At 39.2% G+C, this 26,798-nt stretch overlaps 1 protein-coding gene across 1 annotated transcript; it reads right to left on the bottom strand.

Moving 5' to 3' along the window:
- Positions 1-3,702: 3,702 nt before the first annotated feature.
- Positions 3,703-21,529, bottom strand: LOC123334209 (selection and upkeep of intraepithelial T-cells protein 7-like). The gene is made up of 5 exons (XM_045165974.1): positions 21,223-21,529; positions 18,823-18,900; positions 7,556-7,903; positions 6,938-7,219; positions 3,703-4,178 (listed from the first exon to the last, which is right to left on the bottom strand). Exons 2-5 carry the CDS (start codon positions 18,893-18,895, stop codon positions 3,952-3,954), a joined length of 930 nt encoding a protein of 309 aa, XP_045021909.1. The 5' UTR covers positions 18,896-18,900; positions 21,223-21,529; the 3' UTR covers positions 3,703-3,951.
- Positions 21,530-26,798: the final 5,269 nt, after the last annotated feature.

Here is a 26,798-nt window from a genome sequence, read left to right as displayed (position 1 = left end):
TATGGCTAATAGTGAAAGATACACAATAATAAGTGTTGGTGAGAATATGTAGAAGTGGAACCCTCACATGGTGGTGAGAATTTCAAATAGTAAAGCCAATTTGGAAAATATTTTAGCTGTTATAAAAAAATATGAAACATAGAATTAATGTGATCCAGCAATTGCATTCCTAGGTGTATATCTAAGAGAAATGAAGGCATATATCCACTCAAAATATTATACTCAAATATTCATAATGGAATTATGAATAATAATCAAAATTGGAAACAAACCAAGAAGCATTATTAACTAATGAGTGAATGAACAAAATGTTCTATATTTATATGATGGAATATTATTCAGCAATAGAAAGGAATGAAGATTTGATACATATTAAAATATGAATAGACCTTTAAAACATATGCTAAATGAAAGGAGTCAGTCAAAAATGAGTAAATATCATTTGATTCCACTTATATGAAATGCTCAGGAAGAGCAAATTAAAACTGAGATGAGATACCACTGAACACACTAGCTAAAATTAGAAAGATTGAGGGAAACCCAAAGTGGAAAACATGAGGAATAAATGTTCTCTTATCCATTGCAGGTGATGTGTGAAACAGTACACACAGTTTAGTGGTTTCTTATAAAGTTAAAAAATTCACCTAAAGCATGATTCTGTGGTTGCTCAGTAGGAAAGAATCCGCCCACCAAAGCAGCAAGACATGGGTTTGATCCCTGGGTGGGGAAGAGATGGCAACCCACTCCAGTAGTTTTGCCTGGAAAATCCCATTGAGAGAGGAGCCTGCTGGGCTAGAGTCCACGGAGTCACAAAAGAGTAGGACATGACTGAGCAACTAAACAACAACATATGATTTAGTTTAATTCCTAAGTATTTATTTAAAAGAAATTGCTGACCACAGCTAGGTGATCATTAAACCTGAGGGGGGAAAAAATCTTTACAATCAGAAATAATTTATATTTCCTTGGGCAGCTCTTGTAAAGACTCAGTTGGTCTATATCCTGATCTGTTGGCCCCTCATGTCTACTTCTACAGAATCCTCAGGAGTTAGTGTTTTGACTTAGTTCAGATTAAGAAGTCCAGAGGAATTTTGGCTTAGGTCGACTATTTTTCTCAAACATCATATTCAAGTGCTCGGTTTGTTTATACAAACATTAATTTTCCTCTTGGCAATAGAAAGTAGGGTCTTTCCATCCACTGATATGGTAACTTCTGAGGCAAGGTTTGCAATTTTCAGTGGACAGATTAGAAATATAGGACTGTGCATGTTGTGGTTCAAGGCTGCCTGGCATGAGGAAGGGAGGAGAGGGGACCGAGAAAGTTCTACTAGGGACCATCCTAATTCTCTAAAATTCTCTTCTGTGGTTTGACAGGAATGCCTCAAGTAAAACAAAGGGTTTCTTTGCCTTGATTAGATGGCAATTGTCTCGTACACACATATTCCTTAGAAATCTCTAAATTATGAACTGCCAAGTGTAAAATCATTTTTTGAATACCATTCTATTAGTTTATCAATTTCACCTCTAAATGATGACCATATTTCATAATAGTCCAAGGAAAGAAAGTGAAAGTCGCTCAGTTGTGTCTGACTCTTTGCGACCCCATGGACTATACAGTCCATGGAATTCTCCAGGCCAGAATACTAGAGTGGGTAGCCTTTCCCTTCTCCAGGGGATCTTCCCAACCCAGATATCAAACTAGGGTCTCTTGCTTTGCAGGTGGATTCTTTACCAACTGAGCTACCAGAGACGCCCAAGGAAAGAATCATAAGCTTCCTGAGACTGCATGTAGATTTAAGAGGTATATGTGAGCACTGCAATTGGATTCATGTTAACATTATATTTTCAAAGTAGACTCTAAGCCTCAAAGAGATAAGAAACATTGACCTAGAGTCATGAATGTACACCAACAACGGCATAGTAAATTAGTGGCCGGACCCAGTCATGTTTTCTGAAGCCAGAATGTTTCTTATTCCTTATGGCAGGAGTTATGTCCTTAAGCGCAGTTGAAAGCACTGGTGGCAGTCAAAGCAGCTCCAGTCTTTGACACCCACAATAATCAGTGTCAGAATTTGGTCCTCTGAGATGTCACCTAAACTGTTGATCTTCCTGGTTATGAGGAAAAAGTCGTACAGCTCTTGCTAAACAACACCAAGAAAACAGATATCCAGGGAAAGGAGATCTTTTAAGCTCTTAGTAGTCACCACGATTAACCCCATTTACCTCATTTCCGGAACTTCAGATATATAATGAGCATTCCAGAAAAGGCTAAAAGACACGATAATTGAGTGTTGCTTGAGCTCAACCAACCGAGGAAGTCATATGGGAACACTAGAACAGAGAGTTTGTATTAATGAAAGAGGAACGCAGGAATACGGGTTACCATTGACCTAAGAACCATTATCAGAAAAAGCACAGTCATTGCTTCATGCCCACTCAGCCTAGGTAGGGCTAGGATGTGAGTTTACTTTGTGGGTGGTGGCTGACCCTAGTAAAACTGGACACAGCAGAACTAGGAGGAGTTTTTTCCCTAATTCTCACCACCTAATCTAGCACTGAATTAGTCTCGGGGAACCAGACAGATGCCCTGGGATCTTCATTAGATTTCTGGGAGTTCTGAGGGTTGTGAGATTAGACAGATGGCGCCGTGGTGACACTGAGGTGACTGAAAGAAGAAAACACGCTTTAAACCCCTCAGCCTTAATTTCCCTGTCAAGGGGCTTATTTCTACAAATTTAACAGAAATAATTAAAATGTTTTACCATATATTACTAAAATAGTTATTCTTTGATCTCTATCAACTTTCAGAAGAAAATGACCAGAAATAATGAGATACTCCTCAAAGAAGCTCAGTTGAAGTAAAATTATGACCTCAAGCCTTTAAAAGACTTTCCTGGGGAAGACAGAGAAGAGCCACTCATTGTGATGTAATTGGTAGAAATCATGGATCAATAGATTTTATTTCCAAAATGAAGAAAATTCCCATGGTAACTATGGAATAGGCATGTTTCCTGAGTTTATAACCTCCTCAATCAGTAAGGTGTGCAAGTAGAAACCTGAAACCAGTTACTGCAAATAAGCATAATGACTGGAGCATGAGGATTGGAACCAGAGACATCTGCCTTCCAGGCTTGGCTCTATCACTTATAAGCTCTGATTTGTGACATTTTCATCTGTAAAATGGTGACAATAAAAGCAAGCCTTTAGGATTAATTTAGGTGACTTTGGTTAAATGAATATTATTGATACAATGCCTAGCATAAGGTAGGCACCGAATAAATGTGGTACAGGGTTTTATGGACTAGGTAGGGAAATGGGTCCAATAGATTATATCTTCTCCCTTGACTCATCTCCTTTAAAATTATCTAGAGTCAATTGCTAGATTCACATCCCCCATCTAGCAGCTTACACAACTATATAGAATCTATTTTGCCTGGACATAAGTTGGGAAAAGAATTGTTTTTAAAATTGTTCTATGTCTTTTTACCCAATGGGTCACTATCATTCAGTGATATGTTTACTCAGAAGGATGATACATTCATTCAGTTTAACCACAAAACCAGATAGAAGAGTCTGGTTGTAAAGAACGTGTTGGTTTCGAGACCTATTTCTTTTTCATGTTGACATTATTTAAGTTCTAAGAGGGAGGTGGTATCTTGAAAGTTAATGAGAATCTATATAAGCAAAAAGACTGTCATCAAATTAAGTGTATTCTAGAACAAGACTCATAGGATTCATCCATCACAAAGTGATTTTGAGTGAGGCAGATGCTGGATTAACTTCATGTTGATTGAATATTTACTTAAGAGAGAAAGCACTTACCTTGAGGGCATAGAACTAACTGTGGGTCTGAACCACTCAGGAAACATCTATACTGACCTCCCTTGTCCTGAGAAGTTCAGAGATGTGAAGTTCAACATTTCTAAAGTGAGAAACAAGCCCTAAATCTTCCTATGATTGGCATTCATTGACAAATGTTGTACAGCTTTGCCTAAACACCCCATGTGACTTACACATCACTTTAAGAGAGATTCTCTTAGTGACTCCACACTGGTTGCAGCAGTTATCTCCATTTGTGAAACATTGACAACAAAGGAGCACAATAGCCAAAAACAACATCACGAACAGAAGCAATACAGAGAATGTCATCCAAATGTGATCTGGGCAAAACAGGTCATCTGAAAGAAAGGGCAGAGCCATTTGAAGATCAATAAACCCACAACATGGAGCACCATTGGATTAGGAATTTTACTGCTGATAAAGCAAGATTCTCTTTCAGGTCCTGTTTTTTCTTCACTTTTTTGTATGTGGGTGGGGGCTAAAGTTCACTGGAGCTGTTTTAGTGGCAAATACAGAGCCTGGAATTGAGTTTGTTTTGCGGGTAGAATTTAACTTGAGGCTATAGGTGATAGAAGAAAGTCTCTCTCTCTCTCTCCCTCCCTCACTCTCCCTCTCATTTCTTATTAACAATTGCAGTGCAAATGCTTCCTAATTATAAAGGAAACAATCAAGCAGAATCCTGTACACCCTGCTTGTGGTTGAGAAGCTCAGTGGCTATAAGACAGCCTCAAAACTGTCTCTAGTGAGTTCTTAGGGTGTAAAGATAATGGAGACAAATAGATATTTCTTTACTTTTATGATCTGCACTTCTTGATAAAGTGAGGTTGCTCAGTCGTGTCTGACTCTTTGTGACCCCATGGACTGTAGCCTACCAGGCTCCTCAGTCCATGGAATTTTCCAGGCAAGAGTACTGGAGTGGGTTGCCATTTCCTTCTCCAGGGGATCTTCCCAACCCAGGGATCAAACCCAGGTCTCCCGCATTGCAGGCAGATGCTTTACCGTCTGAGCGACCAGGGAAGCCCTTCTTGATAAGGTCTCTTTATTTATTTATTTTTTTAATTTAATTTTATTTTTTAACTTTACAATATTGTATTGGTTTTGCCATATATCGAAATGAATCTGCCACAGGTATACATGTGTTCCCCATCCTGAACCCTCCCTTAAAAATGTTTATTGTTTCACTTTTAACCTTTGACTTCTAACCTATAGGTAGTTTATTTCTGTATATAATTATATGTGAGTTTTTGTCTTCCAGAAATATAGACAATTATTCCAACATCTTATAGGAACTTTTTCATTTTTTTCAATGCACTAAACTTTATACTTCATAATTTGTTATACTGTTTTTTTATGATTTGAATCTCTTTCTGCCCTTCTTAGTTTTTAGCGTTGATACAATGGCCTACTCCTGTGACGGTACATAATATTCTATGGTTGGAAATAACCACAAACTGTTTAACATTTATTCACAATTACTTTATTATAGTCAGTCAGTTTTTAATCTGATAAAGGAAATTCTTCCTCACTTTTAAAATTATTATTGCTAAATTTACAGATATTCATTTTTCCATACTAACTTCAAACTTACCTTATCCAACATATTTTCAAAGACTTCTAAGAGATTTCTATCTGGAATGTCTTTAAATAAATAATTATAATAATTTTGGTTTATTTTTGTCTTCAAGGAGGTGAATATTCTTGTTAAAAACTGACTATTCCTCCACAAATATTTATCTCTTTTTGAGGTCTTTTAGGCAGAATATGTGCTATATTTCATAGTTCTGTATTTACCTTGTGATGAAATTTTGTGGTTAATGTTAAGCACATGTTACTTTTTCCAGATTTTCCTTGGGATTGAGTTTCTTATTATTAGTCCTTGTTCTAGTTCCCAATTAAGGAAATTCATCATCCATAAATATATACCTTTGGGTTGCATATTTACCACATATTTGATATTTTTTAATATTAGCAACTGCATTTGAGGGGCTAGTTTTTCAGGGAAAATAAAGCTTACCTGGCAGTGTTTTTGTAGATTTCATATTTATTTTATGTTAAATTTTTAATCTGTATGAATATGTGTTTATTGGATAAAAGTCTGAGACCTTTTTATATGGGATGCGAAAAGTTGTTACAATATTGTTCACACAGCCTATGAAAGCCATTTTTTTCAAAATTATTATTACATGATTCAACTTTAAATATTAATTTAATTGCTTATGATACAGTTTTTTCTCACATATTATGTTTATGTTGTAGCCTATTCCAATTTGAATCCTATCTGAAACTAATAATTGAATATATATGCATGAGTGCATGCATGTTCAGTCGTGTCTGACTCTTTGCTACCCCAGGAGCCTACCAGGCTCCTCTGTCCTTGGGATTTCCCAGGCAAGAATACTTGAGTGAGTTGCCATTTCCTACTCCAGGGAATCTTCCTGACCCAGGGATCAAACACACATCTCCTGCGTCTCCTGCATTGGCAGGTGGATTCTTTACCACTGTGCCACCTGGGAAGCCCAAATATATCTATATAATGCTTACTAATTTGAATAAGAAACAACTATCCTTAGTGAAACAATAAGAAACATTTGAAAGATTTAAAACAGGTTCTGAAGAAAATTCTTCTTTACCATTGATAAAAGAGATCAAAACAAATGCTTCTAAATATTCAATTTTGCCTGCTGTGTTTATGTGTTTTCCTCCTATCTGTCTCCCTACTCCTACTCAGATGATTTGCAGATTTCTCTTAGTCATCTACAGGACATCTAAAAAGTAAATGCTCCGAAATTCAATTCTAGGAACCTGTTTTTTTATTTTTTCTATCCTTATTCAATTTGTATCTTGTCCAATTCCATTGTTTTAAATATTCTTCTTAAAGACATTCACATATGTCTCAAGCCTGGTGTCCTCCATAGAACTTTAAACTCACTATCTAACTCCCAGTTGATATTTCCCTTGCAAGTCTTATCTCTAAGATAGGCTCATTTCACAAACTTCCCCATCTCAGGAGATGAAAACATTTTTTCATGACTCAAATTATCCTATTAATTTTTCTTTATGTCGATATATTTACAACGAAACTCTGACAAACACTCACCAGCCAGGATGATTTTTGTTCGTTTCTCTTCACCTGTTAGAGGATTGCGAATGTAGCAAGTCATGTTGCCCCATGACTGGTTTCTAAGGACAAGAGTCATCTTCATGTGAAACAATCTGGCTCCATTCTGTGAATAGGATTTTGATAAATGTGGAACTATCTCTCCTCTGCCGTCTCTGCACTCCATCTGGGGCTTTGGGAACCACCCTCCTGAGTTATAGTCCACCGTGAGTCCCTCAGTGCCAGGAGCCTGAACATGGATTTGTGTTTCCAAGCCTAATGCTGGGGAAAATGGGACAGAAAGATGAAGACAGTTGTTGCTTTGAGGTTGGATTGGAAATCTGAAAAGAGTCTCATCAACATTGTGATCTTCAACAGAAGAAGAGGCAATACTCAAATTCACATCCAAATTAAAATTAGGCAAATTCTGATCACTCTGCATTGTCTGTCCACTACATAGTATATTCTTGCATTAGATAAATAGATTTTTATTGTTATAGTATTTGAAACATGTTTGAAAGTGTGAAAAAATAAAAAGAAACATTGATTTATTTTCATATATTTCAGCTTACAGGGTCACAAGGGCATTGGTATGCAACATTCCACCATGAAACTTACCTGCTATGCTCAGATTCATGCTGGCCACATCATTAATGCCACTACCTTTAAACGAACACTGATATGATCCATCATCAGAAACACTGATATTATGAAGTTTGAGAGTCACCTTGCCCTGTCTAATGGCCTCATTCACAAACTCTGTGCAGTTCACATATTCTGGGGCAGCTTCTCCATTCACTTCATGGCCATCCCTGTATAGGTGAACAAGTTTGGAATTGTCCCCTCTGAACCAGCGCACCTCCATGCGCTCTGCACTTTGTGGTGGGGACAACTGGCAGCTGAGCTCAGTGTGTCCTCCTACTGTAGCCACCAAGTGTCTCACGGGAATGGTTACTGTCCAGTTTTCTGTGGAAGAAGATAGAAAACCAGGATACATGTGAGGCCAACAACTTCTTTGTTGCTACACATTGTAGGAGACACTGAGTTCTTATCATCCGACCTGGCCATTCTAAACGTCCAGCTATGACTATATCCCTTTCTAAACATCTCACTACAAAAAAAATCAACTAGACACAGAAGAAGTATGTAATGAAGGAAATTAGAAGCAAAAAGCTATGAAATATACAAGAATAAAAATACCAGAAGAAATTCATTACTTTAAATGTAAATGGACTAAACTCTCCAATCAGCAGACAGAGTTGGGAGAAGGGATAAAAACTCATGATACAACTAGGTGTTGTCTGCAAAAGACTCACTTTAGATCCAAAGACTTGAATAAGTCGCAAAGAGTCGGACACGACTGAGCGACTGATCTGATCTGATCTGATCTGAAAAGGATGGAAAAAGTTATTCAATGCAAATAGTAACCAAAACAGAACATGCCTTGCTATAGTAATATCATGCAAAATAGGCTTTCTCCCCAGCTTTACTGAAGAATAATTGACAAAAATCATTCCTTAATATTCATTGGAAGGACTGATGCCAAAGCTGAAGTTCCAATACGTTGGCCACCTGATGCGAAGAGTCAACTCATTAGAAAAGACCCCAATGCTGGGAAAGATTGGAGGAGGGAGGAGAAGGGGACAACAGAGGATGAGATGGTTGGATGGCATCACCAACTCGATGGACATGAGTTTAAGCAAGCTCCAGGAGTTGGTGATGGACAGGGAGGCTTGACATGCTGCAGTCCATGGGGTTGCAAAGAGTTGGACATGACTGAGTGACTGAACTGAACTAACAAAAAATTGTATATTTAAAGTGTATAGTTCTCAGTCATTATTGTTTCAAATATTTCTTTTATTTCCTTCTCTTTTTCTTTTTGTACCAGCATTCCATTTTATTTTTTTAGTTGTCCCACATTTTTTAGATTTTTCTCTTCCATTTTTTTTTTACTCTTTCTCTGGTTTTATTTTTTTTAATTTAAATTTATTTATTTTAATTGGATGCTAATTACTTTACAATATTGTATTGGTTTTGCCATACATCAACATGCATCCGCCACGGGTGTACACGTGTTCCCCATCCTGAACCCCCCTTCCACCTCCCTCCCCGTACCATCCCTCTGGGTCATCCCAGTGCACCAGCCCCAAGCATCCTGTTTCATGCATCGAACCTGGACTGGCAATTCATTTCTTATATGATATTATACATGTTTCAATGCCATTCTCCCAAATCATCCCACCCTCACCCTCTCCCACAGAGTCCAAAAGACTATTCTATACATCAGTGTCTCTTTTGCTGTCTCGCATACAGGGTTATTGTTACCATCTTTCTAAATTCCATATATATGCGTTAGTATACTGTATTGGTGTTTTTCTTTCTGGCTTACTTCACTCTGCATAATAGGCTCCAGTTTCATCCACCTCATTAGAACTGATTCAAATGTATTCTTTATAATGGCTGAGTAATACTCCATTGTGTATATGTACCACAGCTTTCTTATCCATTCATCTGCTGATGGGCATCTAGGTTGCTTCCATGTCCTGGCTATTACAAACAGCGCTGTGATGAACATTGGGGTACACGTGTCTCTTTTCCTTCTGGTTTCCTCAGTGTGTATGCCCAGCAGTGGGATTGCTGGGTCATAAGTTCTATTTCCAGTTTTTTAAGGAATCTGCACACTCTTCCATAGTGGCTGTACTAGTTTGCATTCCCACGAACAGTGTAAGAGGGTTCCCTTTTCTCCACACCCTCTCCAGCATTTATTGCTTGTAGACTTTTGGATCACAGCCATCCTGACTGGCGTGAAATGGTACCTCATAGTGGTTTTGATTTGCATTTCTCTGATAATGAGTGATGTTGAGCATCTTTTCATGTGTTTGTTAGCCATCTGTATGTCTTCTTTGGAGAAATGTCTATTTAGTTCTTTGGCCCATTTTTTGATTGGGTCATTTATTTTTCTGGAATTGAGCTGTAGGAGTTGCTTGTATATTTTTGAGATTAGTTGTTTGTCAGTTGCTTCATTTGGTATTATTTTCTCCCATTCTGAAGGCTGTCTTTTCATCTTGCTTATTGTTTCTTTTGTTGTGCAGAAGTTTTAAATTTTAATTAGGTCCCATTTGTTTATTTTTGCTTTTATTTCCAATATTCTGGGAGGTGGGTCATAGAGGATCCTGCTGTGATTTATGTCGGAGAGTGTTTTGCCTATGTTCTCCTCTAAGAGTTTTATAGTTTCTGGTCTTACATTTAGATCTTTAATCCATTTTGAGTTTATTTTTGTGTATGGTGTTAGAAAGTGTTCTAGTTTCATTCTTTTACAAGTGGTTGACCAGTTTTCCCAGCACCACTTGTTAAAGAGATTGTCTTTTCCCCATTGTATGTTCTTGCTTCCTTTGCCAAAGATAAGGTGCCTGTAGGTGCGTGGGTTTATCTCTGCACTTTCTATTTTGTTCCATTGTTCTATATTTCTGTCTGTGCCAGTACTATACTGTCTTGATGACTGTGGCTTTGAAGTAGAGCCTGAAATCAGGCAGGTTGATTCCTCCAGTTCCATTTTTCTTTCTCAAGATCACTTTGGCTATTCGAGGTTTTTTGTTTTCCATACAAATTGTGAAATTATTTGTTCTAGCTCTGTGAAAAATACCGTTGGTAGCTTGATAGGGATTGCATTGAATCTATAGATTGCTTTGGGTAGTATACTCATTTTCACTATATTGATTCTTCCAATCATGAGCATGGTATATTTTTCCATCTATTAGTGTCCTCTTTGATTTCTTTCACTAGTGTTTTACAGTTTTCTATATATAGGTCTTTAGTTTCTTTAGGTAGATATATTCCTAAGTATTTTATTCTTTTTGTTGCAATGGTGAATGGAATTGTTTCCTTAATTTCTCTTTCTATTTTCTCATTATTAGTGTATAGGAATGCAAGGGACTTCTGTGTGTTGACTTTATATCCTGCAACTTTACTATATTCATTGATTAGCTCTAGTAATTTTCTGGTGGAGTCTTTAGGGTTTTCTATGTAGAGGATCATGTCATCTGCAAACAGTGAGTTTTACTTCCTCTTTTCCAACTTGGATTCCTTTTATTTCTTTTTCTGTTCTGATTGATGTGGCCAAAACTTCCAGAACTATGTTGAATAGCAGTGGTGAAAGTGAGCACCCTTGTCTTGTTCCTGACTTTAGAGGAGATGCTTTCAATTTTTCACCATTGAGGATAATGTTTGCTGTGGGTTTGTCATATATAGCTTTTATTATGTTGAGGTATGTTCCTTCTATTCCTGCTTTCTGGAGAGTTTTTATCATAAATGGATGTTAAATTTTGTCAAAGGCTTTCTCTGCATCTATTGAGATAATCATATGGCTTTTATTTTTCAATTTGTTAATGTGGTGAATTACATTGATTGATTTGCGGATATTGAAGAATCCTTGCATCCCTGGGATAAAGCCCACTTGGTCATGGTGTATGATCTTTTTAATGTGTTGTTGGATTCTGATTGCTAGAATTTTGTTAAGGATTTTTGCATCTATGTTCATCAGTGATATTGGCCTGTAGTTTCCTTTTTTTGTGGGATCTTTGTCAGGTTTTGGTATTAGGGTGATGGTGGCCTCATAGAATGAGTTTGGAAGTTCGCCTTCCTCTGCAATTTTCTGGAAGAGTTTGAGTAGGATAGGTGTTAGCTCTTCTCTAAATTTTTGGTAGAATTCAGCTGTGAAGCCGTCTGGACATGGGCTTTTGTTTTCTGGACGATTTCTGATTACAGTTTCAATTTCCGTGCTTGTGATGGGTCTGTTAAGATTTTCTATTTCTTCCTGGTTCAGTTTTGGAAAGTTGTACTTTTCTAAGAATTTGTCCATTTCTTCCACGTTGTCCATTTTATTGGCATATAATTGCTGATAGTAGTCTCTTATGATTCTTTGTATTTCTGTGTTGTCTGTTGTGATCTCTCCATTTTCATTTCTAATTTTATTGATTTGATTTTTCTCCCTTCGTTTCTTGATGAGTCTGGCTAATGGTTTGTCAATTTTATTTATCCTTTCAAAGAACCAGCTTTTGAAAGCTTTGTTGATTTTTGCTATGGTCACTTTTGTTTCTTTTGCATTTATTTCTGCCCTAATTTTTAAGATTTCTTTCCTTCTACTAACCCTGGGGTTCTTCATTTCTTCCTTTTCTAGTTGCTTTAGGTGTAGAGTTAGGTTATTTATTTGACTTTTTTCTTGTTTCTTGAGGTATGCCTGTATTGCTATGAACTTTCCCCTTAGCACTGCTTTTACAGTGTCCCAAAGGTTTGGGGTTGTTGTGTTTTCATTTTAATTCGTTTCTATGCATATTTTGATTTCTTCTGTGATTTGTTGGTTAATCAGCAGCGTGTTGTTCAGCCTCCATATGTTGGAATTTTTAATAGTTTTTCTCCTGTAATTGAGATCTAATCTTACTGCATTGTGGTCAGAAAAGATGCTTGGAATGATTTCTATTTTTTTGAATTTACCAAGGCTAAATTTATGGCCCAGGATGTGATCTATCCTGGAGGAGGTTCCATGTGCGCTTGAGAAAAAGGTGAAATTCATTGTTTTGGGGTGAAATGTCCTATAGACATCAATTAGGTGTAACTCGTCTATTGTATCATTTAAAGTTTGTGTTTCTTTGTTAATTTTCTGTTTAGTTGATCTGTCCATAGGTGTAAGTGGGGTATTAAAGTCTCCCACTATTATTGTGTTATTGTTGATTTCCCCTTTCATACTTGTTAGCATTTGTCTTACATATTGTGGTGCTCCTATGTTGGGTGCATATATATTTATAATTGTTATATCTTCTTGGATTGATCCTTTGATCATTATGTAGTGTCCTTCTTTTCACAGCCTTTGTTTTAAAGTCTATTTTATCTGATATGAGTATTGCTACTCCTGCTTTCTTTTGGTCTCTATTTGCATGGAATATCTTTTCCAGCCCTTCACCTTCAGTCTGTATGTGTCCCTTGTTTTGAGGTGGGTCTCTTGTAGACAACATATATAGGGGTCTTGTTTTTGTATCCATTCAGCCAGTCTTTGTCTTTTGGTTAGGGCATTCAACCCATTTATGTTTAAGGTAATTATTGTTAAGTATGATGCCGCTGCCATTTACTTTATTGTTTTGGGTTCGAGTTTATACACCCTTTTTGTGTTTCCTGTCTAGAGAATATCCTTTAGCATTTGTTGGAGAGCTGGTTTTGTGGTGCTGAATTCTCTCAGCTTTTGCTTGTCTGTAAAGCTTTTGATTTCTCCCTCATATTTGAATGAGATCCTTGCTGGGTACAGTAATCTGGGCTGTAGGTTATTTTCTTTTATCACTTTAAGTATATCTTGCCATTCCCTCCTGGCCTGAAGAGTTTCTATTGAAAGATCCGCTGTTATCCTTATGGGAATCCCCTTGTGTGTTGTTTGTTGTTTTCCCCTTGCTGCTTTTAATATTTGTTCTTTGTGTTTGACCTTTGTTAATTTGATTAATATGTGTCTTGGAGTGTTTTGCCTTGGGTTTATCCTGTTTGGGACTCTCTGGGTTTCTTGGACTTGGGTGATTATTTCCTTCCCCATTTTAGGAAAGTTTTCAACTATTATCTCCTCAAGTATTTTCTCATGGTCTTTTTTTTTTTTTTTTTTTTTTTTTTGTCTTCTTCTTCTGGGATGCCTATGATTCAATTGTTGGAGCATTTAATATTGTCTTGGAGGTCTCTGACATTGTCCTCATTTCTTTTCATTCGTTTTTCTTTTTTCCTCTCTGACTGATTTATTTCTACCATTCTATCTTCTACTTCACTAATCCTATCTTCTGCCTCTGTTATTCTACTATTTGTTGCCTCCAGAGTGTTTTTTAATCTCATTTATTGCATTATTCATTATATATTGACTCTTTTTTATTTATTCTAGGTCCTTTTTAAACCTTTCTTGCATCTTCTCAATCCTTGTCTCCAGGCTATTTATCTGTGATTCCATTTTTATTTCAAGATTTTGGATCATTTTCACTATTATTCAGAATTCTTTATCAGGTAGATTCCCTATCTCTTCCTCTTTTATTTGGTTTAGTGGGCCTTTATCCTGTTCCTTTACCTGCTGGGTATTCCTCTGTCTCTTCATCTTGTTTATATTGCTGCATTTGGGGTGGCCTTTCTATATTCTGGCAGTTTGTGGAGTTCTCTTTATTGTGGAGCTTCCTCGCTTTGGGTGGGGTTGTATCAGTGGCTTGTCAAGGTTTCTTGGTTAGGGAAGCTTGTGTCAGTGTTTTGGTGGGTGGAGCTGGATTTCTTCTCTCTGGAGTGCAATGAAGTGTCCAGTAATGAGTTATGAGATGTCAATGGTTTTGGAGTAACTTTGGGCAGCCTGTATATTGAAGCTCAGGGCTGTGTTTCTGTGTTGCTGGAGAATTTGCGTGGTATGTCTTGCTCTGGAGCTTGTTGGCTCTTGGGTGGTGCTTGGTTTCAGTGTAGGTGTGGAGGCGTTTGATGAGCTCCTATCAATTAATGTTCTCTGGAGTCAGGAGTTCTCTGATGTTCTCAGGATTTGGACTTAAGCCTCCTGCTTCTGGTTTTCAGTCTTATTTTTACAGTGGTTTCAAGACTTCTCCTTCTATACAGCACCATTGATAAAACATCTAGGTTAAAGATGAAAAGTTTCTCCACAGTGAGGGACACCCAGAGAGGTTCACAGAGTTACATGGGAAGAGAAGAGGGAGGAGGGAGTTAGAGGTGACCCAAATGAGATGAGGTGGAATCAAAAGAAGAGAGAGCAAGCTAGCCAGTAATCACTTCCTTATGTGCAGTCCACAACTGGACCTCTCAGAGATGTTCATGGAGTTATACAGAGAAGAGAAGAAGGAGGAAGGAGACAGAGGCGGCCAGGAGGATAAAAGAGGGGAATGAAAAGGAGAGAGACAGATCTAGCCAGTAATCAGTTCCCTAAGTGTTATCCACCGTCTGGAAAACACAGAGATTCACAGAGTTGGGTAGAGAAGAGAAGTGGGAGGGAGGAGACAGAGGCGACCTGGTGGAGAAAAAGGAGAGTCCAAAGGAGGAGAGAGCAGTCAAGCCAGTAATATTGCTCCCAAGTAAAAATGGGTACTGAAGATTGGGTTCTTAAAGGTACAAAATTGATAACAAATACCAAAAAGCAAAGATTAAAAATTTAGAGTAGAGGTTGGATTTTCAAAAATACAATATTAAAGAAAAGAAGAAAAAAAGTCACAAAAATTATTTAAAAAAATATATGAAGTTTGCTTTAAAAAATAGGGTCTTTTTTTTTGAAAAGTAATAGTAGGTTATAAAAATGAAAATTAAAGGAGTAATAGAGGACTTAAAAATTAAAAAAAAAGTTAAAAAAAAAGAATGATCATAAAAATAGTAAAAATATATCTAGGACTTTCTCTGGTGTTTTTGTGGGCAGTGTGGGGTCAGTTCATTTTCAGATAGTTCCTTGGTCCAGCTTATATTTCTCAAGATCTATAGGCCCCTTCCTATGTAGTCGATACTAACTACAGGGTTTTAATCTATTGCACCTGTCACTTCCAAGGCGGTTCCCTCTGTTTTAGCTTCTTCTGTTTTCTGGTCTCTTCAGTGTCTGATTTCTGCCCTGACACAAGGTGGGCCATGGTGGACACTTTTTTAAGGCTCACTGTTCAGTCGTGCTGTGGGGAGGGAGGGATGCTGCAAAAAACACTGGCATGTGCTCGCAGTGTCTCGGCCACACTGGGCCTGCCCCTGGTCACGTTGCATGTGCTCTCCCTGCCCACACAGCTCAGGCTCTAGGTTCTCTGCTGGGAACCCTCCAAGGCCGGCCCTGGGGTGCATGCACCTCCCAGGTCTAAGCCGCTCAGGTTCAGGCACTCTGGTAGTCCTCAGAGGCGCAGACTCCGTGGGGCCTGCGTTTTGTGCCCTTCCCAGGTCCAAGCAGCTCAGGTGATGAGGTGTTTGGTGAGCGCAGTTGCTGCGACTTTTCACCTCTCCTGGCCCTGCTGCTCGGTTTTCTGGGTGTACAATTGGCACACCTTCTCAGGCGGATGATGACTGTCCAGAACCCCAAGAAGTCTTAGTTAGCAAAGAAGCCTGCTTGCAGTTTGGTAGATAATGTCTCTCTGCGGCTGCGATTGCCCCCTTCTGGCTCTGGCTGCCTGTCACGGGAGGGGGATGGTCTTCATCTGGCTATTTCTGTTCAGTCCTTTGTTCTGTGCGTGGTCCTGGCGGTGTCTTAGGTTAGAGCTTTTAGCGTGGTATCTATCCCACAGTCTGGTTTGCTAGCCCAAGTTGGTTTACTCTGATTACCCTCGGGGCATTCAGGTCAGATCCTTACTCTTAACCATTGCAGCCCGTGCCTCCCTGCCCAGCCCCCACCTGCTAGTGGCGGATGCAGGCGTCTGCGCTGCTTCTTCACTGGGGGAGTTACCGTTGGGCTCCTAATCTGTATGCTTTTGAACTGTGGTGTTGGAGAAGACTCTTGAGAGTCCCTTGGACTGCAAGGAGATCCAACCAGTCCGTTCTAAAGGAGATCAGCCCTGGGTGTTCTTTGGAAGAAATGATGCTAAAGCTGAAACTCCAGTACTTTGGCCCCCTCATACGAAGAGTTGACTCACTGGAAAAGACTCTGATGCTGGGAGGGATTGGGGGCAGGAGGAGAAGGGGACGACATTGGGTGAGATGTCTGGATGGCATCACCGACTCGATGGATGTGAGTTTGAGTGAACTCCAGGAGATGGTGATGGACAGGGAGGCCTGGCGTGCTGCAATTCATGGGGTCACAAAGAGTTGGACACGACTGAGCAACTGAACTGAACTGAACACATGATGTACCAGGAGAAAAACAAAACCTGATTAATGCCTGATTAAAGGCATTTAGTGGGAGAAGGCAATGGCACCCCACTCCAGTACTCTTGCCTGGAAAATCCCATGGACGGAAGAGCCTGGTAGGCTGCAGTCCATGGGGTCGCTAAGACTTGGACATGACTGAGTGACTTCACTTTCACTTTTCACTTTCATGCATTGGAGGAGGAAATGGCAACCCACTCCAGTGTTCTTGCCTGGAGAATCCCAGGGACGGCGGGGCCTGGTGGGCTGCCGTCTGTGGGGTCGCACAGAGTCAGACATGACTGAAGCAACTTAGCAGCAGCAAAGGCATTTAGTGAGTTAGTGGTAAGGTGTAGGAGGAGGGGAGATATCCTTTAGTTCTGTGATTAGATTTCAGTCTTTTAGTGAGCGTATGTCCTTGACTATGAACTTCATAATTGCTTCTCAGTTGCATCCCTCCTTGCTGCGTGCTTGTGCTCAGTCCCTTCAGTCATGTCTGACTCTGTGCGACCCCACAGACGGCAGCCTGCTAGGCTCCTCTGTCCATAGTATTCTCCTAACAAGAATACTGAAGTGGGTTGCCATGGCCCCCACTTGGCATGGATCAAACTAATCTCTCCTGTGTCTCCTGCATTGCAGGCAGATTTCTTTTACTCATGAGCGAACAGGGAAACCATATCCCTCCTTAATGGGACACAAAGGATACAGCAGATGGAAGTTGGATGTTTTCCTGCCCCCAGGTAAATTAGACTCTGAGAAAATACCAATAGGTTAGGTTCTGGTAAAATATTGTCTCTTGAGGGCGGGCCTTGCTAAGAAGAACTTATTTCAAAGTAGTTGCTCTTCCCCTCCTCCTGCTAAAAACACAATGGCATTTCCCCCAATAGTCCCTGTGAAAGCCTAGTAAAAACCATGGAGGTAAAACACAAAAGTGAGCTTTCTCATGATTGGGCCCTCTTGGAGTTTTTAACTTTCAGACTTGTCTACACTTGAGCCTGAAAGTGAAAGTGAAGTCACTCAGTCATGTCCGACTCTTTGCGACCCCTTGGATTTGTAGCCCACCAGGCTCCTCTGTCCATGGGATTTTCCAGGCAAGAATACTGGAGCGGGTTGCCATTTCCTTCTCCAGGAGATCTTCCCGACCCAGGGATTGAACCCGGGTCTCCCACATTGTAGGCAGACGCTTTACTGTCTGAGCCACCAGGGAAGTCTGGCCTACAGCAATTCAATTATTACAATTTAGATTTTCCTACCCTTGTACTGGCTTCCACAAAGATTTATGGCCTGGAAAGTTGTGAGTCTGTCTCTCCACTTAGGGCTTCCCGGATAAAGTGAAAGTGAAGTCGCTCAGTAGTGTCCAACTCTGTGGCCCCATGGACTGGAGCCTAGTGGGCTCTAGGTGCCAGTCTGTGGAATTTTCCAGGCAAGAGTGCCAGAGTGGGTTGCCATTTCCTTCTCCAGGGGATCTTCCTGACCCAGGGATCAAACCTGGGTCTCCAGCATTGCAGACAGCCACTTTTACAGACTGAGCCACCAGGCTTCTCTGATAGCCCAGTTAGTAAAAAATATACCTGCAATGCAGGAGATCCTGTTTTGATTCCTGGGTCAGGAAGATCCCCTGGGGAAGGGATAGGCTACCCACTCCAGTATTCCTGGGCTTCTCTTGTGGCTCAACTGGTAAAGAATCCACCTGCAATGTGGGAGACCTGGGTTTGATCCCTGGGTTGGGAAGATCCCCTAGAGAAGGGAACTGCTACCCACTCCAGTATTCTGGCCTGGAGAATTCCATAGACTGTATAGTCCATGGGGATGCAAAGAGTTGGACACGATGAGTGACTTTCACTTCAGTATCCACTTCTGTATTTCTCTAATTTGGGAAGGAGCAATTTGTCCTATTACCTCAATTCTCTGTTGGATCTAGGAAGAGTTGTTGACTTTCAGTTTTTTTCCATTTTTTACTTGATAGCAGGCCATAGTAATGACTTCCAAGCTCCTTACATGCTAGAATGGACACTGTATACCTGCTCTAGCTTCTTTCCACAGCTGTGACTCAGTAAGAAGAGAGTGGATGCTCTTACCTGAAGATGATGTCATCACTTGTAGAAGAAAGCTCACACAGGACCCAGAAAAAGAAGAGGGTTTAAGCTTCATCGTGCCTGGAAAAAGAGACAAGTAGAAAGTCATAGACTGAGATATGAGGCAGGAAATGTCAGGATACTCAAAATTAAATCAAGATCATCAATAGGTACAACTTGGGACTCTTCTTTCAGAGTATAACCCCTCTCAGTATTCAGTAAAATGTCTGAATTTTACCATGTCTCCCCACTTGGTTCTTATCAGGAGAGGCCTTCTTAATCCCTCTTTCCCGTAAATTCACACTCTGCTTTTTTTCTCTTTCATTTTATGACCTAACTGACTAAATGAGCATTTCCTATGGCACGTGTAACAAATGGAGCAGAAAAAAATATCCTAAGTGAATAAATCAGGGGAGGGAATAAAAAATGGCAAATGCAAAAGCCTGAATGCTTAAATATGCATGATAAAATAAGGAGAGTCTTTTTTGGATTTATGTCCTTGAACAATTAAGATGAGATCAAATTATGGTGGAACTAAAATAGCTCGTCAACAATTTTATATATTAATTATAAAAAAGGAAGAGTGCTGAAATATTAGCTAGGTATCTTGTATTTTATCTGGCAACCCTCCTGTAACTCATAGAAACATGTGAGTTGGATTACAAAGTCAGTAAGTAAAAAACAAAAAAACATGAGATAATAACAAGAAAAAAAGGGGTTCAAATATTTATATATCTTTAAGGGAAATGTAAGACTGTATTCACATCATAGCTGTGTGCTAAAAAAATGAGTTAAGAGCTGAAGGAAGAAGTTCCTCTGGTCATGGGAAACAAAATCTGTCTACTATTGAAACTAAACAAAATTTATCTACTTTTGAAAAAAAAAAAAAAAAGAAAGTCCTATTTGGCCTTTATAAAGCCCATGTGAAAATATTTAAAGTAATTGTGCTTTAAATTTTATTATTGTACATATCTGATAGATATGACAAATGATTATCAGCAATGCTAGCCTTTAAACAATTCACATCAATGGATAAAAGTAGGCATTTGGTTGGCATAACACCCAGAAAAACAGATTACAATTTCCAAAGGAATGTAATCTCTAAATGACTCATAGTTATTTTGGTATCTCCCTCCACTACCTCTCATTCCTATTTAGAATCATTAACTTAAATTTTGAATTTATGAAAGATAGTCCTTTTTAAAAGCAAGCTACAAAAGAAATAAAGGCACATGTTCAGACTTATAACAAATGTTCATATTTTTATTTGTAATACTCAATAGCTGAAAATGGCTCAAAATTTTACATACAGATAAATGGATAAGCAAGTTGTGATATGTCCATATGATGTAATTAAGTCAGAAATAAAAAGGGATGAATCATTTTTACATGTGTGTGAATTTTGAAAGGATAGTGCTGAGTTAAAGAAACCAGACAGAAGATTATACACATTATTCATTTAAAAAGTATTTAGTTTATTATATTTCAATTATTCCTCATTAAATTTTTTAATCTACTTTTAAAAATACAGTTAAAACACTAGTAATACTCTTGTATGGGATACGTATATTTAATAACAATACGACATACACTTAAGGAAAGGATTCTTGGTCGCTGAGGATACCTACCATAGCGTCTAAAGATTGGCATCACTGTAAGCTTTTTGATGTCTTTAAAAAAAGAGGCTAGGGAAGGGGTTCCATTTCTGGGACCCAGTGCAGATAGGCTCGGTCTTTAATTGTCAGCAATCGAAAAATGAAATAATGAAAGCAGATCTTCCTTTTTTTCTTTTTTTTAGCTGCCCTGGATCTTCACTGTGGCTCATGGGTTTTATTTGCCCCATAGCATGTGGAATCTTAGTTCCCTGACCAGGGATGAACTGTATCCCCTGCAGTGGAAGGCAGATTCATAACCACTGGACCACCAGGGAAGTCTCCTAGATCTTCTCTTTTGAAACACCTCACCGTCTGTTACTTTTCTTTCTTTTTTTTTTTTTTAATTTTTAATTTTTTTAAATTTTATTTTATTTTTAAACTTTACATGATTGTATTAGTTTTGCCAAATATCAAAATGAATCCGCCACAGGTACACATGTGTTCCCCATCCTGAACCCTCCTCCCTCCTCCCTCCCCACTCCATCCCTCTGGGTCGTCCCAGTGCACCAGCCCCAAGCATCCAGTATCGTGCATCGAACCTGGACTGGCAACTCGTTTCATACATGATATTTTACATGTTTCAATGCCATTCGTCTGTTACTTTTCTAAATCTACAAGTACCACTAGTCTCTGATGAAAAGATTGGCAAAATACTACACAATTAGAGCTAAAAGAACCCCTAACACCATGTTTAAGGAGGTGGAATATAGCCTTATCCCTATCTATCTTTAACAGTCTGGTCACTTACTTGAGCTCCAGAATCCAGAAGAAATTTCTTTCCAGGTCCTTCATTAAGTTGTCTCAATGTCCAAGCGTGAATCAGCCATGCTGCTGTACTGATAGTTTGTAAGAGATACTACAAAGTGGGTCCTGTGTGCCACAGCGTCCACCTATTGCCTGCCAGCTGAACTTGGTTTTATTCTAAGTTGAAATCAATATGCTTTAATAGAGACAACAGCAAGGTGCCTGTTGTCTGTATTATAAAATCTCAAAACCACTTGCAGCTGCAACTTCATCACCTGAGAGAACTCATGTTATCTTTGCAAGAGACATGTACTGACATAACATGCCTTAGCCTGAAATGACATCTGAGCTCATCAGTCTTTATGTGTACTCCCCTGGAATTTTCCTTTACATCACGAGAATTCTGGGGAAATCTTAAGGGGAATTCTTTCTCTTATTAACAGACATATGCCATGCAAGTTACCTATGTAAGCACAATTTAAAATTTCCTCTTACTCATCCAGCCCTACTGAATACTATCTATTCTTCCCTCCAACTGTTTTGTTTTCCTGCTGAAAACCATATTACATTCAATTTAGAGAAGGGCACAGGACAAACACTGGGAAAATAATTTTCAAAGCTGTAATGAAACAATGGAGTTTTTAAATTAAGAGGAGCCTAGAGAAAGCTTAGACAGTCTGTGCTAGAAATTATCTGGTCCATAGGGGACTTCAATGATAGTGTTCTAAAAAGGACATGAACCTAGGTCACCAGTGACACAAAGTACAGCTATACAGTGAGGCTTATGGAGGACAGAACTTACAAGCTGATACATACAGGACCATGGACTAACCTCTAATTCTCCCTCTTTCATAGAAAGCTGTTCTGAGGCCAGGCACTGCTGAACTGAAGGCAGCATGGATAGTGTTCCTCCTGTAATCCTCTGCTGTAATTCTCTACTTCTAAGACATGAGAAGTAGGAAGCATTCATGTGACTTTAGTCTTGTATGCATGCTAAGCTGCTTCAGTCATGTCCGACTCTGTGTGACGCTATGGACTGTAGTCTGCTGGGCTTCTCTGTCCATGGCATTCTCCAGGCAAGAATACTGAAGTGGGTTGCTGTGCCCTCCTCCAGGGAATCTTCCTGACCCAGGGGTCAAACCCAAGTCTGTAACAAGTCTGTGAATATGTCCTGCAATGGCAGGTGGGTTTTTTTCCACTAGTGCCACCTGGGAAGTCCTGACTAGTCCTAGCCTGCTTATTTGAGCTAACTCAGACCTTTTGAGCCATTTCTGCTGAGCTACCAAAAGGAGGATTTGGAAATGAGGGCCATCTAGACTTTTTCCTCTATATCTCTGACACTTGGACGTTCAGTAAATATTTCTTCCCACTGTGTACACAGACTGGACTAATCTGTTTTTGGACCAGAGGAAAGTTTCACAAGGATTCAAAATTTGCTATTCTTTCATCCACATAAACTTTAGGATTATCTAATAATTTTCAGTTAAAAACTGTTGGGATTTTGATTAAAGATAATTGACATATTGAGACTTCTGATCAATGATTATGGGTATTGCTCAATTTATTTGAGTCATCTTTATCTGATTACTAGCAAGTGTAATTATCTTTTTGTTAGACAGTAGGGGATTTCCCTTTGTGGAAAACACATAATAAAATTTTGTCTTAGATGAGGATCCTGGGAAACTGTCTCTAAAATGTGGAATTGGATATAGGAAGTTTAATTGGAGTATATACTTGGGATCAACACCAAGAGTCAAGTGAGTGAAGTAGGATTTAGCAAGAACAGTTGTTGAACTGTGATGAAGCAACAATGAAGGTTGGTACCACAGGAAGCTGGGATGGTCCATTAGGGTTGCTCCACCATGAGGTGCGCTTGGGAGCTGTAGACCCATATACAACTATAAGGACAGTCGTTGGTACAGATTTTCCTTGTACCTGAAGAGGATGCATGACCTGTGACAAGGAAGCTTTGGTTTGCTTTGGTTGAGGACAACTCCCATGAAGGCACTTAGCAGAGAAATTGTAATCACTGGCAACTTGGGAATGGGTGACTCAGTCTTGAAGGGAGATCTGGAGGGCCTACCAGAGCATCTGCTCTATACCACCCCATGAACTGCTTGATCCATGTGCATTCAATACTAAATTAATCTAGAAGTCTCCATGCTGTCTTTTCCGAGTGAGCTTACAGCTGATCTTAGGGCCACAACTAACACCATCTCCCTCTTCTGCTACTTATTCTAGACTCCTCAACCTTTCAGCTATTCCTCTCACAGCATCTCTGTGAGCCTATGTAGCTCAACTAATGTGATGACTGAGCTTCTGATCCCTGAGATATGTAAGACCTTTATTACCACAACCTTCTCAAGTGATGAATGTTACATTTTACCATTTGCTATTAATATTTGACAAGTTGGGTGTCAAGCAGCAAGAAAGAACTTTTGGAGGTCATGGAAAGGTTCTATACCTTGAATGTGGTCATGACTACAAGATAGAGATTTCTAAAAATGCCTCACACTACAAAAAGGTGCATTTTGTTGTATATAAATGGTATTTCAATAAAAATTTTTTAATTGAGAAATGGAGTAACAAATGAAGCTCTAATGGATTATCTGGCTGCCAAACTATGTAAATTATATTCTAAGAACCTTAAGTGTTTGTTAAAATGACTCAGAAGACTTAGTTTATTAAAAACTGTTTTATTACAAAGGACATAATCCAGTAACAACAGAAGGACATGCACTGAACAGAGTTTGGAATTCCCAGAAGTGGTCTTCTTGGTCTACCTGTAGGGTAGCCTCACGCAGAATATGCATTGCCTCCAGATCTCAGATCACCACTGTGTTTGGTGAAGCATTCCAGGGCTAGAAAGCCCCAAATCTACCTATGGTGGGGGTCTCATATTGAACTGTTCACATAAATCTATTCCAGCTACGTGACTAGACTTAGGCTTTGAACCCTGACATTACCTACTCCCTCCCCCCACCAAAATCTGGTGCTAATCTTAAATAAGATTATCATTCCTAAGCAATGAAGACAGACTGATGCTTCTTGCTTTGTAACAACTTACAGACCCATGGTTTCAGAACACCATTTATCTTTAGTTGATAGATTTTACATTATTTACCAAGGGTCAATAGCTCTAGAGATAAGCATTCAGTCAATCCAGACCAGCTGAGATTAACTGATGCTGTAAACAAACATAGTCTTCCCTCTCTCCTTTGTATGCCTCTTCCTGATGATAAGCATAAATTGCCCCTGTCAAGATAGTGGAAACTTTCCTCACCTGCTATTTACTTGGCCTGAGAAACCCAAACATTGAGTGGAACTTCTGATTCCGGCTATGATGAAGTAACAAAGATAGGACCTAATATTAATAAACAATGATTAAACAAGAAAAATAAATAAAATACATGAAATAAATTTTAAGAAATGGAGTTTTTTAAATTGTGGAAACAGACACAATAAAATCAATGAGGCAAGTTCTAAATCATTTAGGCTTCTGGGAGGCAAGAAGAATCGGTACCACAGGAGGAGAAAACTGTATCCTAAGGAGGAAAAAATTAGTAGGAATCTTTCTGAGCTTCTGGAATGAGGCTTACAGGCTTTGAAGATCAGTACATTTGTATGTGGGGAGAAACCATAGCTGTGTTCATGAGCTAGCAAATAGCAGTCAGTTTTGATGTCATGTAGCCCATGGGGTCGCTAGAGTTGGACACGACTGAGTGACTTCACTTTCCCTTTTCACTTTCATGCATTGGAGGAGGAAATGGCAACCCACTCCAGTGTTCTTGCCTGGAGAATCCCAGGGACGGGGAAGCCTGGTGGGCTGCCGTCTATGGGGTCGCACAGAGTCGGACACGACTGAAGCGACTTAGCAGAGGAACAGAGAAAAGAAACAAAAGGCCTGGCTGAGTTGAGAAGATCTAATAGATTTCAGGAAGGTAAGGTAGAAGGAAAAAGTAAGGCTGAATTCCAGGAAGAAGGGATCCATGAAAGAAAAGAGCTACCGAAATCTTCAGTTAAAGCACCTTGAACATTTTCTGATTATTAAATAGTGCATGTATAAAGTAAAACTCCACAAAACTGGGCAAAGGATGATAAATATTGCCTTAATACCAACACCAAAGGCACTACAAGAAAATTGCAGACCAAAATCCCCTGTGAAAACTGATACAAAAATCCTCAACACAATACTAGTAAATAGAAGCCAATAGCATATTAAAAGGATTATACAACATGATCAAGTAGGATTTATTCTTAGATTAAAAGGACGGTTCAATACAAAAAATTGATCTAAATAATATACCATATTAACAAAATGAAAGGAGAAAAATCACATGATCATCTCAATTGCTGCAGAAGAAATATACAACAAAATTCAAAATCCTCACATGATATTAAAAAAAACAACTAGAAATAGAAGAAAACTGTCTCAACATAAAATATATGAAAACCCACAGTGAACATCATTCAGTTCAGTTCAGCTGCTCAGTCGTGTCCGACTCTTTGCGACCCCATGAATTGCAGCACGCCAGGCCTCCCTGTCCATCACCAACTCCCGGAGTTCACTCAAACTCATGTCCATTGAGTTGGTGATGCCATCCAGCCATCTCATCCTCTGTCATCCCCTTCTCCTCCTGCCCCCAATCCCTCCCAGCATCAGAGTCTTTTCCGATGAGTCAACTCTTCGCATGAGGTGGCCAAAGTACTGGAGTTTCATATTCAGTGGTAAAAGACGGAAAACCTTTCCTCTAACATCAGGAACAAGGTAAGGATGTCCACTTTTGGCACTTCTGTAAAATGGTAGATCAGCAGTAAAATAATCTGCTTGCCAATTCGGGAGACATGTATTCAATCCCTGGGTTGGGAAGTTCCCCTGGAGAAGGAAGTGGCAACCCCACTCCAGTATTCTTGCCTGGGAAGTCACATAGGCAGAGGAGCTTGGTGGGCTCCTCTATTGGCAGATGTATTCTTTACCAATGTGTCATCTGGGAAATCCATGTATATACCACTTACATCTTTTGTCTATTGATGGATACTTGGATTGTTTCCAAATCTTCAGCATAGTGTCTAGTTCACAATGTAGTATTGTGCTCTTCAAATTTTGTTGAAAGGATAGACCTCATGTTAAGTTGTCTGACCACAAACACACACACACACAAAATCAAACATAAAACAAAGGGATACAGGGAAACTTTGGGAAGTATTGGATACGTCTGTTACCTTGATTGTGGTGATGAAATCACAGGGGTTTGGGTTTGTTTGAACTCATCAAATTGTACTCATTAAATATGTTTAGTTCTTTGTATGTCAATTATACTTCAATGAAGCTCTTTTAAAAAAGAAAAAGAGTTAATGATTAAAGTACAAGTGCTCTTTCTCCTAAGCTATTGACAGAAATGTTGCCTCTCAATGCTGACAAAGATTCTTTGCTTGATCTAACATTAGTCAGGGTCATGAGGCTTTCCTAGGCCCATCTGTGCACTTCCTTATAAAATTTCATTTTACCAGGAACCTTGCTAAATCAGTTTAACCAGAATCCCCACACCCTCCCCTCACTATCCAATAGCCCCAATGTCT

Source organism: Bubalus bubalis, chromosome 6 (genome assembly GCF_019923935.1).
Source record: "Bubalus bubalis isolate 160015118507 breed Murrah chromosome 6, NDDB_SH_1, whole genome shotgun sequence".
NCBI classification, from domain to species: Eukaryota; Metazoa; Chordata; class Mammalia; order Artiodactyla; family Bovidae; genus Bubalus; species Bubalus bubalis.
Note: the sequence above shows the minus strand (reverse complement) of the source record. Positions and strands in the feature narration are given on the sequence as shown.

Excerpts from the sequence above, each read along its gene's own strand:
- LOC123334209 (XM_045165974.1), bottom strand. The coding sequence starts at position 18,895 with ATGAAGCTTAAACCCTCTTCTTTTTCTGGGTCCTGTGTGAGCTTTCTT. Across the intron at positions 7,904-18,822 it reads AGTGATGACATCATCTTCAG|AAAACTGGACAGTAACCATT; the intron begins GTAAGAGCATCC and ends CTTCTTCCACAG. Across the intron at positions 4,179-6,937 it reads AACAAAAATCATCCTGGCTG|ATGACCTGTTTTGCCCAGAT; the intron begins GTGAGTGTTTGT and ends CCTTTCTTTCAG.